Consider the following 13,601-nt stretch of genomic DNA (forward strand, 5'->3'; position numbering starts at 1 on the left):
CGGGAGTAGACCTGGAGGACAGATCCAGAGCTGTCCCCAATATACGCAGGGACTTGGCCTCCACCGCAGTCTGTGGCAGAGCATTCCACAGATTCACTACTCTCTGCCGAAAAAAAAACATCCTCCTTAACTCTATTCTAAAGGGTCACCCATGAATTCTGAGGCTGTGCCCTCTCATCCTGGTTGTCCCCACCATAGGAACCATCTCTACAAATCCACCCTACCTGGTCCCTTCAATATTCAGTAAGTTTCAATAAGATCCCCACGCACTCTTCTCAATTCCAGTGAGTACAGGCCCAAAGCTGCCAAACGCACCTCATATGTTAACCCCTTCATTCCCAGAATCATCCTTGTGAACCTCCTCTGGACCCTCTCCAATGACAACACATCCTTTCAGAGATACGGAGCCCAAAACTATTGACAATATTCCATGTGCTGCCTGACTAGTGTCTTACAAAGGCTCAGTATTATCTCCTTGCTTTTATATTCTATTCCCCTTGAAATAAATGCCAACATTACATTTGCCTTCTTTACCACAGACTCAACCTGCAAATTAGCCTTCTGGGAGTCTTGCACAAGGACTCCTAAGTCCATCCGTACCTCTGATGTTTGAATTTTCTCCGTATTTAGATAATAGTCTGCACTATCGTTTCTTTTACCAAAATGCATTACCATGTATTTCCCAACACTGTACAGTATTTCATCTGCCACTTTTTTGCCCATTTTTCCAATTTGTCTAAGTCCTTCTGCATTCGCATTACTTCCTCAGCACTACCTACCCCTCCACCTATGTCCGTATCATCCGCAAACCTTGCCACAAAGCCATCAATTCCATTATCCAACTCACTGACAGACGATGTGAAAAGTAGCAGTCCCAATACTGACCCCTGAGGAACACCACCATTTACTGGCAACCAACCAGAAAAGGCCCCCTTTATTTCCACTTGCTGCCTCCTGCCTGTCAGCCATTTCTCTATCCATGCCAGTATCTTTCCCATAACGCCACAGGATTTTATCTTGTTGAACAGCCTCATGTGTGCCACCTTATCAAACGCCTTCTGGAAATCCTAGTAAATGATATCCTCTGCCTCTCCTTTGTTCACCCTGCTTGTTACTTCCTCAAAGAACTCTAACAGATTTGTCAGGTAAGATTTCCCTACACAGAAACCATGCTGACTTTGACTGATTTTATCATTAGTCTCCAAGTATCCCGAGACCTCATGCTTAATAATAGACTCCCAACACTCTCTCAACCACTGATGTTGTCTAACTGGCCTATAATCTCCTTTCTTCTGCCTTCCTCCCTTCTCAAAGAGTGGAGTGACATTTGCAAGCTTCCAGTCCTCCAGGATCATGCCAGAATCAGGTGATTCTTGAAAGATCATGACCAATGCATCCGTAATCTCTTCAGCAACCTCTCTGGGATGTAGTCCACCTGGCCCTGTGTCACAATGGCGGGGCACTGGGAGCAAGGGTGGGCTCAAATGCAAGACACATCTTGTGAGGTTAATTAAATTCAGTTTATTGTTCGAAACCAGGAGAGCAAGGCAGGAGTAGGAATAGCGGACTGAGGACTATGACTGGGCTGGGACCAAGGGTCTGGGCTAGGTCTCAGAATTGGCTCCCAGAACTAGAGGAGATATGAAGAGACTAGGGTATGGACTCTGAGCCCAAGACTGGGCAAGGACCTAGTACCTGGGTCTTGCCTCGGGCTCGGACCCCAGAACCAGGCATGGACATGACATGGGCTAGGGAGAGGAGGAAGATGGCAAACAGAGCCTCGGTCTCGGGAGAGCAGGTACATGGAACCATGGACACATACACAGAACAGAGAGCCGGGACCCCTCCTTGGTTACAGGACATAGGGCCGGGACTCAGAACAGAGAGCCGGGATCCCTCCTTGGGTACAGGACGTAGGGCCGGGACTCATGACCCCCTGCGGGGCAACGGCAAGACGGCCTGACTTACCTCACGGAGGCGAGGACAAGAAAAGACAAGACAAGACCAACACGAAAGAACACCAGACAGTACCTATCTAGCTCCAGCAATGGAACTAGACTGAAGTGCAGGCGAGGACTGCAGACGAGGGCTATAGGCGAGAGGGGCAGAGAAGGGATTCAGACAGGTAGGTAGGACAGGAATCACAGACCGCCAGGGCCAGGATTTGACTTGGTACTCGGATGCCGCCGGGGCCAGGACTTGGATGCCGCTGGAGCCAGGACGTGGTATTTGGACCCTCCGGGTAGTGGCGAGCTCTAGACTCGGCCCAGGAACAGTAGACAGCGGCTCCTGATTCTCTCTGGCGGGTTAACTGACGGACCCACCTTGATGAGGAAACTTTGCAGGCTCGCTTCGGCGAGGTAACTGGACAGGGTTGCTCCGGTGAGGAAGGGCGAATTACCGGCACTCGCTTCGGCAGAGACTAGGCTTGCTCCGGCCAGATAACATCGGCAGACTGTACCTTTGATGACTTTGCAGACACTCCCGCGCCGAATGGCTGAAAGCCGGAGAGTATAAACTACCGGATCAGCCGAGCGTTAATTGCCTCTAATCACCAAAGCCGAGGGACACGGGAAAACAGGGAATCAACGGTCCGGATCGTAACATAAACAAGCTAAATTTAAAGGGACCCTGATCCGGATCATGACAGTACCCCCCTCCCAATGGGAGCCTCTAGGCGACGAACAGATTTGCCTGTATTATCGATGACCCAGGTGGGTGGAGGGGGATATAGCCGGCGGGCAAAACAGAACAACAGCACATTGACTTTCAGACTGACAAGAGTTTGGAAAAACAGTTTGTGTCTGCTGGGTCCATGTTTGGCGGGGGTGTTCTGTCACAATGGCAGGGCACTGGGAGCAAGGGTGGACTGAAATGCAAGACACATCTTGTGAGGTTAATTAAATTTAGTTTATTTTTCGAAACCAGGAAAACAAGGCAGGAGTAGGAATAGCGGACTGAGTACTACGACTGGGCTGGGACCAAGGGTCTGGGCCAGGACTCGGAATTGGCTCCCAGAACTAGAGGAGACATGAAGAAGCTAGGGTATGGACTCCAAGCCCAAGACTGGGCAAGGACTCAGTACCTGGGTCTTGCCTTGGGCTCGGACCCCAGAACCAGGCATGGACATGACTTGGGCTAGGGAGAGGAGGAACATGGGAAACAGAGCCTCGGTCTCGGGAGAGCAGGTACATGGAACCATGGACACATACACAGAACACAGAGTCGGGACCCCTCCTCGAGTACAGGACGTAGGGCCGGGACTCACACACAGAACAGAGAGCCAGGACCCCTCCTTGGGTACAGGACATAGGGCCGGGACTCACACACAGAACAGATAGCCAGGACCCCTCCTTGGGTACAGGACAGAGGGCCGGGACTCATGACCCCCTGCGGCGCAACGGCAAGACGGCCTGACTTACCCCACGGAGGCGAGGACAAGACAAGACAAGATATGATTCCCCGCGGGGTAACAGCAAGACGGCCTGACTTACCCCACGGAGGCGAGGACAAGACAAGACAAGATATGATTCCCCGCGGGGTAACGGCAAGACGGCCTGACTTACCCCACGGAGGCGAGGACAAGACAAGACAAGATATGATTCCCCGCGGGGTAACGGCAAGACGGCCTGACTTACCCCACGGAGGCGAGGACAAGACAAGACAAGATATGATTCCCCGCGGGGTAACGGCAAGACGGCCTGACTTACCCCACGGAGGCGAGGACAAGACAAGACAAGATATGATTCCCCGCGGCGCAACGGCAAGACGGCCTGACTTACCCCACGGAGGCGAGGACAAGACAAGACAAGATATGATTCCCCGCGGGGTAACGGCAAGACGGCCTGACTTACCCCACGGAGACGAGGACAAGACAAGACAAGATATGATTCCCCGCGGGGTAACGGCAAGACGGCCTGACTTACCCCACGGAGGCGAGGACAAGACAAGACAAGATATGATTCCCCGCGGGGTAACGGCAAGACGGCCTGACTTACCCCACGGAGGCGAGGACAAGACAAGACAAGATATGATTCCCCGCGGGGTAACAGCAAGACGGCCTGACTTACCCCATGGAGGCGAGGACAAGACAAGACAAGACAAGACCAACACGAAAGAACACCAGACAGTACCTAACTAGCTCCGGCAATAGAACTAGACCGAAGTGCAGGTGAGGGATGCAGATGAGGGCTAGAGGCGAGAGGGGCAGAGAAGGGATTCAGATAGCGGGGGTAGGATAGGAATCACAGACCGCCAGGGCCAGGACTTGACTTGGTACTCGGATGCCGCTAGGACGAGGACTCGACATGGTACTTGGACCCTCCGGGTAGTGGCGAGCTCTAGACTCAGCCCAGGAACAGTAGACAGCGGCTCCTGATTCTCTCTGGCGGGTTAACTGACGGACCCACCTTGATGAGGAAACTTTGCAGGCTCGCTTCGGCGAGGTAACTGGACTGGGTTGCTCCGGTGAGGAAGGGCGAATTACCGGCACTCGCTTCGGCAGAGACTAGGCTTGCTCCGGCCAGATGACATCGGCACACCGTACCTTTGATGACTTTGCAGACGCTCCCGCGCCGAACGGCTGAAAGCCGGAGACTATAAACTACCGGTTCAGCTGAGCATTAATTGCCTCTAATCACCAAAGCCGAGGGACACGGGAAAACAGGGAATCAACGGTCTGGATCGTAACATAAACAAGGTAAATTTAAAGGGACCCCGATCTGGACCATGACACCCTGTGACTTTTCCATCTTAAGACCTTTCAGCTTGCGTAGACTTTCCCTTCGCAGATGGAGTTAGAGCTGTACCTGGCCACACAGGGTGCAGGATGCAACCCTGTGGAGCTGCTTTGTTCAGAATCATTGTGGCGAAGCGGTTGCTGTCTATTCTAATTGTGTCTTTCTTTAACTGACAACCTTGAGTTCTAAATCAGAATCTGAATCAGCTTTAACGTGACGGATGTATGTCAGGAAGTTTGTTGTTTTGCAGCAATGGTACAGCACAGTATGTATCAGTAGATCTGTAGAATGTGTAGGACTCTTATCCATGGTGGTGCAGGAGGGAAACCAGCCCAACAATTCCCAGATTAACCCTAATCTAATCACAGCACAATTTATAATCACTAATTAACCTCCTAATGATTACATCTTTGGACTGTGGGAGAAGGCCCAAGCATCAAGAGAAAGCCTATACATTCCACGGAGAGGGCACACAGACTATACAGACTCCTTACGGAGTATGCCGGGGTTGAACTCAGAACTCTGATGCCTCGAGCTGCAATCACAACACGTTCACTGCTAAACCACCATATTTTCCTTCTCAACCCCATTCTCCTACCTTCTCTCTGTAACCTTTGACACCCAAGCTAATGAACAGTCCATCAACCTCCACTTTAAATGTACCCATTGACTTGGCCTCCACAGCTATGTGTGGCAATGAATTCTATAGATTCACCACCCTCTGGTTAAAGAAATTCCTCCTCTTCTCTGTTCTGAAAGGATGCTGCTCTGTTCCGAGGTTGTGCCCTCTCTGGTCCAGGGGCCTGTATTGCTCTGTAATGTTCCATGTTTTATGTGCTTAAGATTGCCCACATTCCTGTTGGATACGAGACTGAGGGGTATTGGCTCCATCTGTTTGTGTTTTCAAAAAGATAATTTCAATCCAATGCAAATCTTAACAAAGTCAATACCGCATGTCACCTTGTCACCAGGCTGATAAGCACCAGATTATCTTGATCTCATTCAGTCACCGTGAACTTTTGGGTCACATGATGTCAAATATCATCCACTAACGGTTAACTTAGTTAAAGTTACTTTCATTAAAAAATTTCATTGCAGAATTATTTCACTAAGCTGAAGTGAGGCTGACAAATTTATCTAGGGAGACTCAATAGTTGGTAGTCCAATTGACCGTTTTCTTCTCTTCAATATTTATTTCAAATAGATCCATTTGTTCCAAAATGCTGGACTTTGATTCTGATAAGATTACTCAGCAGCCCTGGTGATCGCTAGTGATCACCTGACCCAGTGACGGCAGCTATATATTCGGAGGCAAACCTAACAGAACTCAATTTCGACATGAAGTCCATCATCTTCTTGTTGGTTCTTGCCCTAGTGGGTAAGTTAAGGCTTTAAACTACTTTGCAAACTTTTGGATCTAAACTTATGAACATTCATTCATTTCTGATGCTCATCTGTGCTTGTTACTTTCTTTCCAGGGAGTGAACATACAAGCAGATATGGTACGTATCTACTTCCTCTTGTCTAATGTCATAAACTTAAAGTTGTCATGCAGTTTCTTAAGGTTATCATAGTGGGGACAAGTTCCCACTACTTATTAAATGCTCTCAATGGTATGCATATCAAATAACCTCTTTTACAACCAAGTCCAGCTCCTGGCCCTCACGTGTAGCTTCACTACTAAGCCTGGTGAAACCATTTCTATTAGCAGGAGAAGGGGGAAAGATGGGTTACTGGCACCTTAAATCTGTTGCTCTGGGCAGATCTGGCTTGTAAGCCGTGGTTGGCAGCTCATCTCGGAGAAGGGAAACTCTGATCTCCAATCTCCGCTGCCTTGTGGCAATATCCACCCGTAGGGAAGGCTTCAGGGGTAAACTCCGAAGAAAAACCTTGATGAGCTGGAGTCCCTAGGGCAGTCTGACATTGAGTTCAATGTTGACCGGCAACTCTTCCAACATGCTGGTGCCAAACTGTGTCGGTCTCTGCCGTCCCTTTGGATACATCAGCTATGTGGAGAAGGGAAGCTTGCTGCATAAGCAACAGCTTGCTCTTCTTATCGTACTGCCCAGGCTTGCATACTGGCTATAATGGCCAGAATGCAACATCTGCGGTCAACCCCGACCAATGCAGGGCCTCCTCAAAATGCCATAGCCTTTCTGGCAGATTTGATTTAAGCTGATTTGACACTTCCTGTTTCTCCTTGCACAGACCCCACGTTCTCCGAAAACAGCCTGCACACCTACAGGTACGAAGGCGTGATTCTGACTGGGCTGCCTGAAAGAGGATTGACCAAAGCTGGCGTGAGGTTAAGCAGTAAAGTGAAAATCAGGGGCATTGGACAGAGGCAGTACCTTCTGCAGGTAAGTCCAGCTCACTGCAAATCTTGATCCATCAAAATGGATGGGCGAGCTCCATCAAAGACCAAAGCTGAGTTTATTGTCCTATACACAGGTCCATGTATGTACAGGTACAGCATCACAGACAAAGAGCATTAGTGACAGGTTCTGGATATCGTGGATGTGGGGAAGATGTTTCCTATAATATGCAGCACCCTTTTCGTGAAGTGGCTGCCCCTGGTTTCTCTTTCGAATCCCTCACTTCAGGCCTTAAATCTATGTCCTGGTGCGTATGTGAACAAGGGCACTCTGAGTCCCTCCAACAGCTCTCAGTCTCTCAGTACTTACAAGATCATTCACTTTTTCCTTCCCTCTGAATAATGCCACATCTTGTTCTGCCTCCCACTTTTTGCCTCAGCAACCCCCCTTGAAAGATTCCTGCATCTTCCTCACCGCCCACATAGTGCTATCAGCAAACTTAGGTATATGATATTTGATCTTCTCGCTAGCAAAGTCAAGTTTATTGTCATATGCACAGGTGCAATGAAAAACTTACTTGCAGCAGCGTCACGGGCACAGAGTGTCAGACAGGCAGTGTTCACAGGAAAACAGAACTGAAACGGATTATACAAGAAAGATCACAATCAGAACAAAAACTGCCCATTTTCAGTGTAAAGTGTTTGAACTTGTCATGGTGTTGCTACATTGTAGTGGTTAGGGTTGTGCTGGTTGGTTCAGGAACCAAATGGTTGAAGGGAAGCAGCCTTTGTACCTCCTGAATGATGGGAGCTGTGAGACAATGGCACGGCTCAGATGGAGGGGATCTTTAATGATGGATCTTGCCTTCTTGAGGCAGCGCCGACTGTAGATATGTCCAATGGTGGGGAGGGATGTGCCCGTGGTGTATGAAGCAAAGTCCACCACTCTCTGCACTCCCGATGCTCCTGCACATTTTGAATTCCTTTCCAGACCATGAAGCAACCAGTTCTACTTCAACTGTACATCTGTAGAAGTTTGTTGGCCTGTTTTGTGACAAGCCAAACCTCCGTAACCCCCTAAGGAAGTAAAGGTGCTGGTACACCTTCCCTGTGTTTGTATCTGTGTGCCAGACCCAGGGCAGGTCATCTGATGTGTTAATACCCAGGAGTTTAAGGCTGCCGACTGATAATTCCCCAATATAGATTTGTGTATGCTCACCCTCCTTTCCCTTCCTGGGTCAACAATCAGCTCTCTAGTTTTGCTGATATTAAGCAAGAGGCTGTAGTCACAACACCACTCAACCTGGTAGCCTATCTTACTCTGGTAAACGGGGTCATCACCGCTGGTGATGTGTCCATCATTAGTATCCTTGGCGAATTTGAAGTCAGCTTTGAAGGTGTATTTAACCACACAATCACACGTGCATATAGAGAGTGGAGCAGGGAACCAACACGAGCCTGGAGAAGTACCTGTGTCGCTGGTCAACGTTCAGGTGTGGCAACTGATCCTCAATCTCGGAGGTCTGCTGATGACGAAGTTGAGGATCTAGTTGCTGAGGGAGGTACAGAGACCCAGGTCTGGAAGCTTGCCAACAGTAGTGTAGTGGTTAGCATGACACTATTACAGCTTAGGAGTTCCGGGGGTCAGAGTTCAATTCCGGCACCGTCCGTAAGGAGTTTGTACATTCTCCCCATGAACTGTGTGGGAATCCTACAGGAGCTCTGGTTTCCTCCCATGGTCCGAAGACATACGGGTTAGTAGGGAAATTGGTCATTGTAAATTGTCCTATAATTAGGTTAGAGTTAAATAGGTGGGCAGCAGGGCAGTGTGTCTGGGCCCTGGAGGGCCTGTTTTGTGCTGTATCTCTAAATAAAATAAAAATAAATAAATAAATACTACATCATAATGTCTTGGTAAATGAGTTGAGTATAGCAAATGCCTGATAGTGAGCATGGTCTTGATGGGCTGAATGGCCTGTTTCTCTATTGTATGGCTCTATAATGCCAAAGATAACTTAATCAAGTGATGCACTAAAGGGCAGTAGCCAGACCAGGCAAAGTTCAGTGAAGAGGATTTGGAATGGGAAGTGTTATGGAAAATTGGAAGCCCAATTCAAGCTTAACTTCCCACAGCCAAAGTAGCAAATGACAAACTCAAGGGAACTTTGGATAGGTAGTTGATAAAAATGTTATGAAAGCCTTTGGTCTGGGTGCAGGTAGTTGGAACTAGGCCGAAAACAAGTTTGGCATATACTAGATCGGCAGAGGGGCCTGTTTCTTTACTGTAGTGTTCCACGACTCTATGTGTAACAGCTTGACCCTAAAGTGTGGAGTCAAAAGCTTGTTCAGCTTTCACTAAGCGCAACCTGCTTTCTCAGATTGTAGATCCTTGGATTCAAGAGCTCACTGGGATTTGGCCGAAAGATCCATTCACCTCTGCCCGGAAGTTGACTGCACGATGGGCTGTGCAGTTGACCAAGCCCGTGAAGTTCGAGTACAATAGTGGACGGGTGGGAGCCATCTACTCACCAGCTAGCCTGCCTGGCAGCATCCTGAACATTCACAAAGGCATTATCAACCTCTTCCAGATCACCATCAAAAAGTCGCAGAACTTCTATGATTTACAGGAGGTAACCATCTGCTTTCCATCTCTACACTTCTGGTTTTGGGCTGTGTAGAAGGAAAAAGGGTAGATTAAGGACATTTAATAAACTCTTAGACACATGGATGTTAAAAAAATGGAGTCTATGTGAAGGGAAAGGTTAGATTGATCTTAGACTAGGTTAAAAGGTCAGCACAACATGCTGTAAAGTTCTCTCAGATAGGTACATGAATCTGCAGAGGTGGGAGAAATATGGCTAATTCAAGGGGACAATTTGAAGGTAATGGGTGGAAAGTATGGGGGAATGCCAGAGTTAAGTTCTTCGCACAGAGAGTGGTGAGTGTGTGGAATACACTGCCAGGGAGGTGGCAGAGGAAGACACATTAGGGGCATTTCAGAGACTCTGAGATGGGCACATGGATAAATGAAAAATGGTGAGCTATGTGGGAGGGTTAGATTGATCTTGGTTAAGGTTAAAGGGCCAGCACAACATTGTGGGCTGAAGGGCCTGTTATATACATGAAATACACGCTGTCTCGATTAAATGCACATCATTTTTTCACAGCGTTAGGGTCTCTAGATCTAGAGGACACAGGTAATTGGTAATTGCTAATTGGTTTGTCACATGTATTGAGATACAGTGAAAGGTTTTTTTTTCTTTGTGTGTCATACAGAGGGATTGGTCTGGACAGTGACATAATACAACAAAACAGAGTGCAGAGTAAAGCATTCCAGCTCCAGAGAAAGTGTAGTGCAGGCAGACAATAAGGTCCACGATGAGGTAAACGAAGAGATCAAAAGTTCATCTTCATCATATAAGAGTAAGAGTTGATCAGAGTCAGAAGGATTAAAGGAAGAATATGATTAGTGAGGCTTAGAAAAACTTGGAGATGAGGTGAGACTGGTTTAACATCGCTGGCCTATGTCATGAAATTTGTTGATTTGTTGCAGCAGTACATTGCAATACATAATGATAAAAACTGTAAATTACAGTAAATATATATATTTTAGAGGTTAAATTAAATAAGTAGTGCAAAAAGAGAATAAAAGTAGTGAGGTAGTGTTTATGGAATCATTATCCATTCAGAAATCTAATGGCAGAGGGGAAGGAGCTGTTCCTGAATCATTGAGTGTGTATCCTCAGCTTCCTGGACCTCCTCCCTGACAGTAGCAATGAGACTAAGCAATAAGGGGGTCCTCAATGATAGAATCCACATTTTTAAGGCATCGTCTTTTGAAGATCTCCTGCATACTGGGGAGGCTTGTGGCCATGATGGAGCTGGATGAGTTGACAGCTTTCTGCAGCTTTTTCTGATCCTGTGCAGTGGCCCCTCTCCCCAACTATACCAGACTGTGATGCAACCAGTCAGAATACTCTCCATGGAACATCTGTAGGAAATTGTGAATAGGCAGTGGTTATAGACAGAAAGCAAGAGAATGGTGTTGAGAGGCAAAATAAACCAGCCATTATCGAGGCAGAGCAGACTTGATGGGCAGGATGGCCTAATTCTGCTCTTATTTCTTCTGGTTTCAATGGCTGGGACTGTCTTCCCTGGAGTGAAGGAGGCTGAGAGGTGACTTTATAAAATCCAGAAGGGACATAGACAAGAGCTTGTTTTGGCATTGCTGCCTTGTTGCTTGTTGTGTTCTGTGTTGCTCTCCCGAGCACTGTGGTTATGCTATGTGTGGTGATGCTTCTGGGCTGGCCCCAGTAAATCCTTAGGTAGTGTTGGATGTGTAATGTAAACGATGTGTTTCACTGTAGGTCTCAATGTACGTGTGATAAATTAATCAATCTGAATCTGACTGCGGTATCTTTTCCCCAGGATAGGAGAGTATAAAATTATTGGGAATAGTTTGAAGTGATGGAGGAAAGATTTAAAGGTGACCTGAGAGGTAACTTTTTCAGAGGGAGGTACGTCTATGGAACAAGCTGCTAGAGGATGTGGTTGAGGCCAGTACACTAAAGTGTACAAGACATTTGGACAGGTAAATGGACAGGAAATGTTTAGGTAGTTCTGGGCCAAATGTAGGCAAATAGAACCACCATAGGTGGGCACTTTTGACAGAATGGATGTTGGGCCAAATGGCCTGTTTCCATACTATATGACTCCATGATGTGTGAAATTCTCTTCTACAATAACTTACTTTGCCCTTCACCTGTGCAGGATGGAATTGGAGGAACCTGCCATACAAGGTACGTCGTTCAGGAGGACAGGAGAAAAGAACGTCTGACCATAACAAAGTCCAAGAACATGAACAATTGCCAAGAGAGGGCTGAGGAGAACCTTAAAGCCTCCTACTCAGAAACCTGCACTGACTGCCCTCCAGTGAGTTTCTTCATCTTTAGTTCTGTCCAGTCCACTGTGCAGATCAGAGAATCATCGCAGTGTACAGCTTTAGAAGGAACATCCACCCTCACAGTCTCAGTGTCAGCTTTATTCTCACTGAGGTATTATCAAATTTGTTGTTTTGCAGCAAGACTACAGCGTAATACATAATAATAAGCAATCACTATCCATTGCAATAGGAAATACACTATTAACGAAATGTTTGTGGCTTCATTATCCATTCAGAAATCTGACAGCGGAGGAGAAGAAGCTGTTCCTAAAATGCTGAGTGTGAACCTTGAGGCTCCTGTACTCCTCCTTAATGGCAGTGATGAGGAGAGGGTGTGTCCTGGGTGGTGAGAGTCCTTAATGATAAATCTGCCTTCTTGAAACATCCTCTCTTGAAGGTATCTTCAGTGTTGGGGAGGCTAGTGCCCACGATGGAGCTGGCTGAGTTTAAGACCCTCTGCAGCTTTTTCCAGTCCTGTGCATTGGAGGCCCCCATACTGGAGGGTGATGCAACCAGTTCCAATGCTCTCCATGGCGCATTTGTAGCAGTTTTGATGACATTCCAAATCTCCTCAAAGTTCTGATGGAATAAAGCCACCATCATTTCTTGTTCATGATTGCACCAGTACTTTGGGCCCAGGATAGATCCTCAGAGATGTTGTAAGGAGATGTTGGCTCCTTGCAAGCACATTTAGCTTGTTCTGCCTGAATCTGCAAATCATATTTCCCATGTTTTCACATTCTGGTAAGTTGATAAGAGGCATAGATAAGTGGACAGCCTGTGTCTTTTTCCCAGGGCAGACATATTAACGCCAGAGAGAATGCTTTTAAGGTGATTAGAGGAAAGTATAAGAGGAATGGCAAAGACAGTTTTTCTCAGACAGAGTGATGGGTGTGTGGAACACCCTGTCAAGTGGTAGTAGTACAGGCATAGTCATAGTCATACTTCATTGATCCCGGGGGAGATTGGTTTTCGTTACAGTTGCACCATAAATAATAATAAAACCATAAATAGTTAAATAGTAAACAACAGGAATTCCACAGATGCTGGAAATTCAAGCAACACACATCAAAGTTGCTGGTGAACGCAGCAGGCCAGGCAGCATCTCTAGGAAGAGGTGCAGTCGACGTTTCAGGCCGAGACCCTTCGTCAGGACTAACTGAAGGAAGAGCTAGTAAGAGATTTGAAAGTTGGAGGGGGAGGGGGAGATCCAAAATGATAGGAGAAGACAGGAGGGGGAGGGATGGAGCCAAGAGCTGGACAGGTGATTGGCAAAAGGGGGTACGAGAGGATCATGGGACAGGAGGTCCGGGAAGAAAGACGGGGTGGGGGGGGACCCAGAGGATGGGTAAGAGGTATATTCAGAGGGACAGAGGGAGAAAAAGGAGAGTGAGAGAAAGAATGTGTGCATAAAAATAAGTAACAGATGGAGTACGAGGGGGAGGTGGGGCCTAGCGGAAGTTAGAGAAGTCGATGTTCATGCCATCAGGTTGGAGGCTACCCAGACGGAATATAAGGTGTTGTTCCTCCAACCTGAGTGTGGCTTCGTCTTTACAGTAGAGGAGGCCGTGGATAGACATGTCAGAATGGGAATGGGATGTGGAAT

The 13,601-nt window shown here is 47.4% G+C and overlaps 1 protein-coding gene across 1 annotated transcript in view; it reads left to right on the forward strand.

Moving 5' to 3' along the window:
* The first annotated feature begins 6,077 nt into the window (after nucleotides 1-6,077).
* The window catches only part of LOC140206428 (vitellogenin-like), a 118,825-nt gene continuing 111,301 nt past the window's right edge, over nucleotides 6,078-13,601 (forward strand). Inside the window, exons 1-5 of the mRNA XM_072274796.1 lie at nucleotides 6,078-6,117; nucleotides 6,218-6,241; nucleotides 6,948-7,099; nucleotides 9,432-9,683; nucleotides 11,824-11,985. Of these exons, the coding sequence (XP_072130897.1) occupies nucleotides 6,078-6,117; nucleotides 6,218-6,241; nucleotides 6,948-7,099; nucleotides 9,432-9,683; nucleotides 11,824-11,985 (630 nt within the window). The remainder of the gene's footprint in view (nucleotides 6,118-6,217; nucleotides 6,242-6,947; nucleotides 7,100-9,431; nucleotides 9,684-11,823; nucleotides 11,986-13,601) is intronic.

This window comes from Mobula birostris, chromosome 12 (assembly GCF_030028105.1).
Source record: "Mobula birostris isolate sMobBir1 chromosome 12, sMobBir1.hap1, whole genome shotgun sequence".
Lineage (NCBI taxonomy): Eukaryota > Metazoa > Chordata > Chondrichthyes > Myliobatiformes > Myliobatidae > Mobula > Mobula birostris.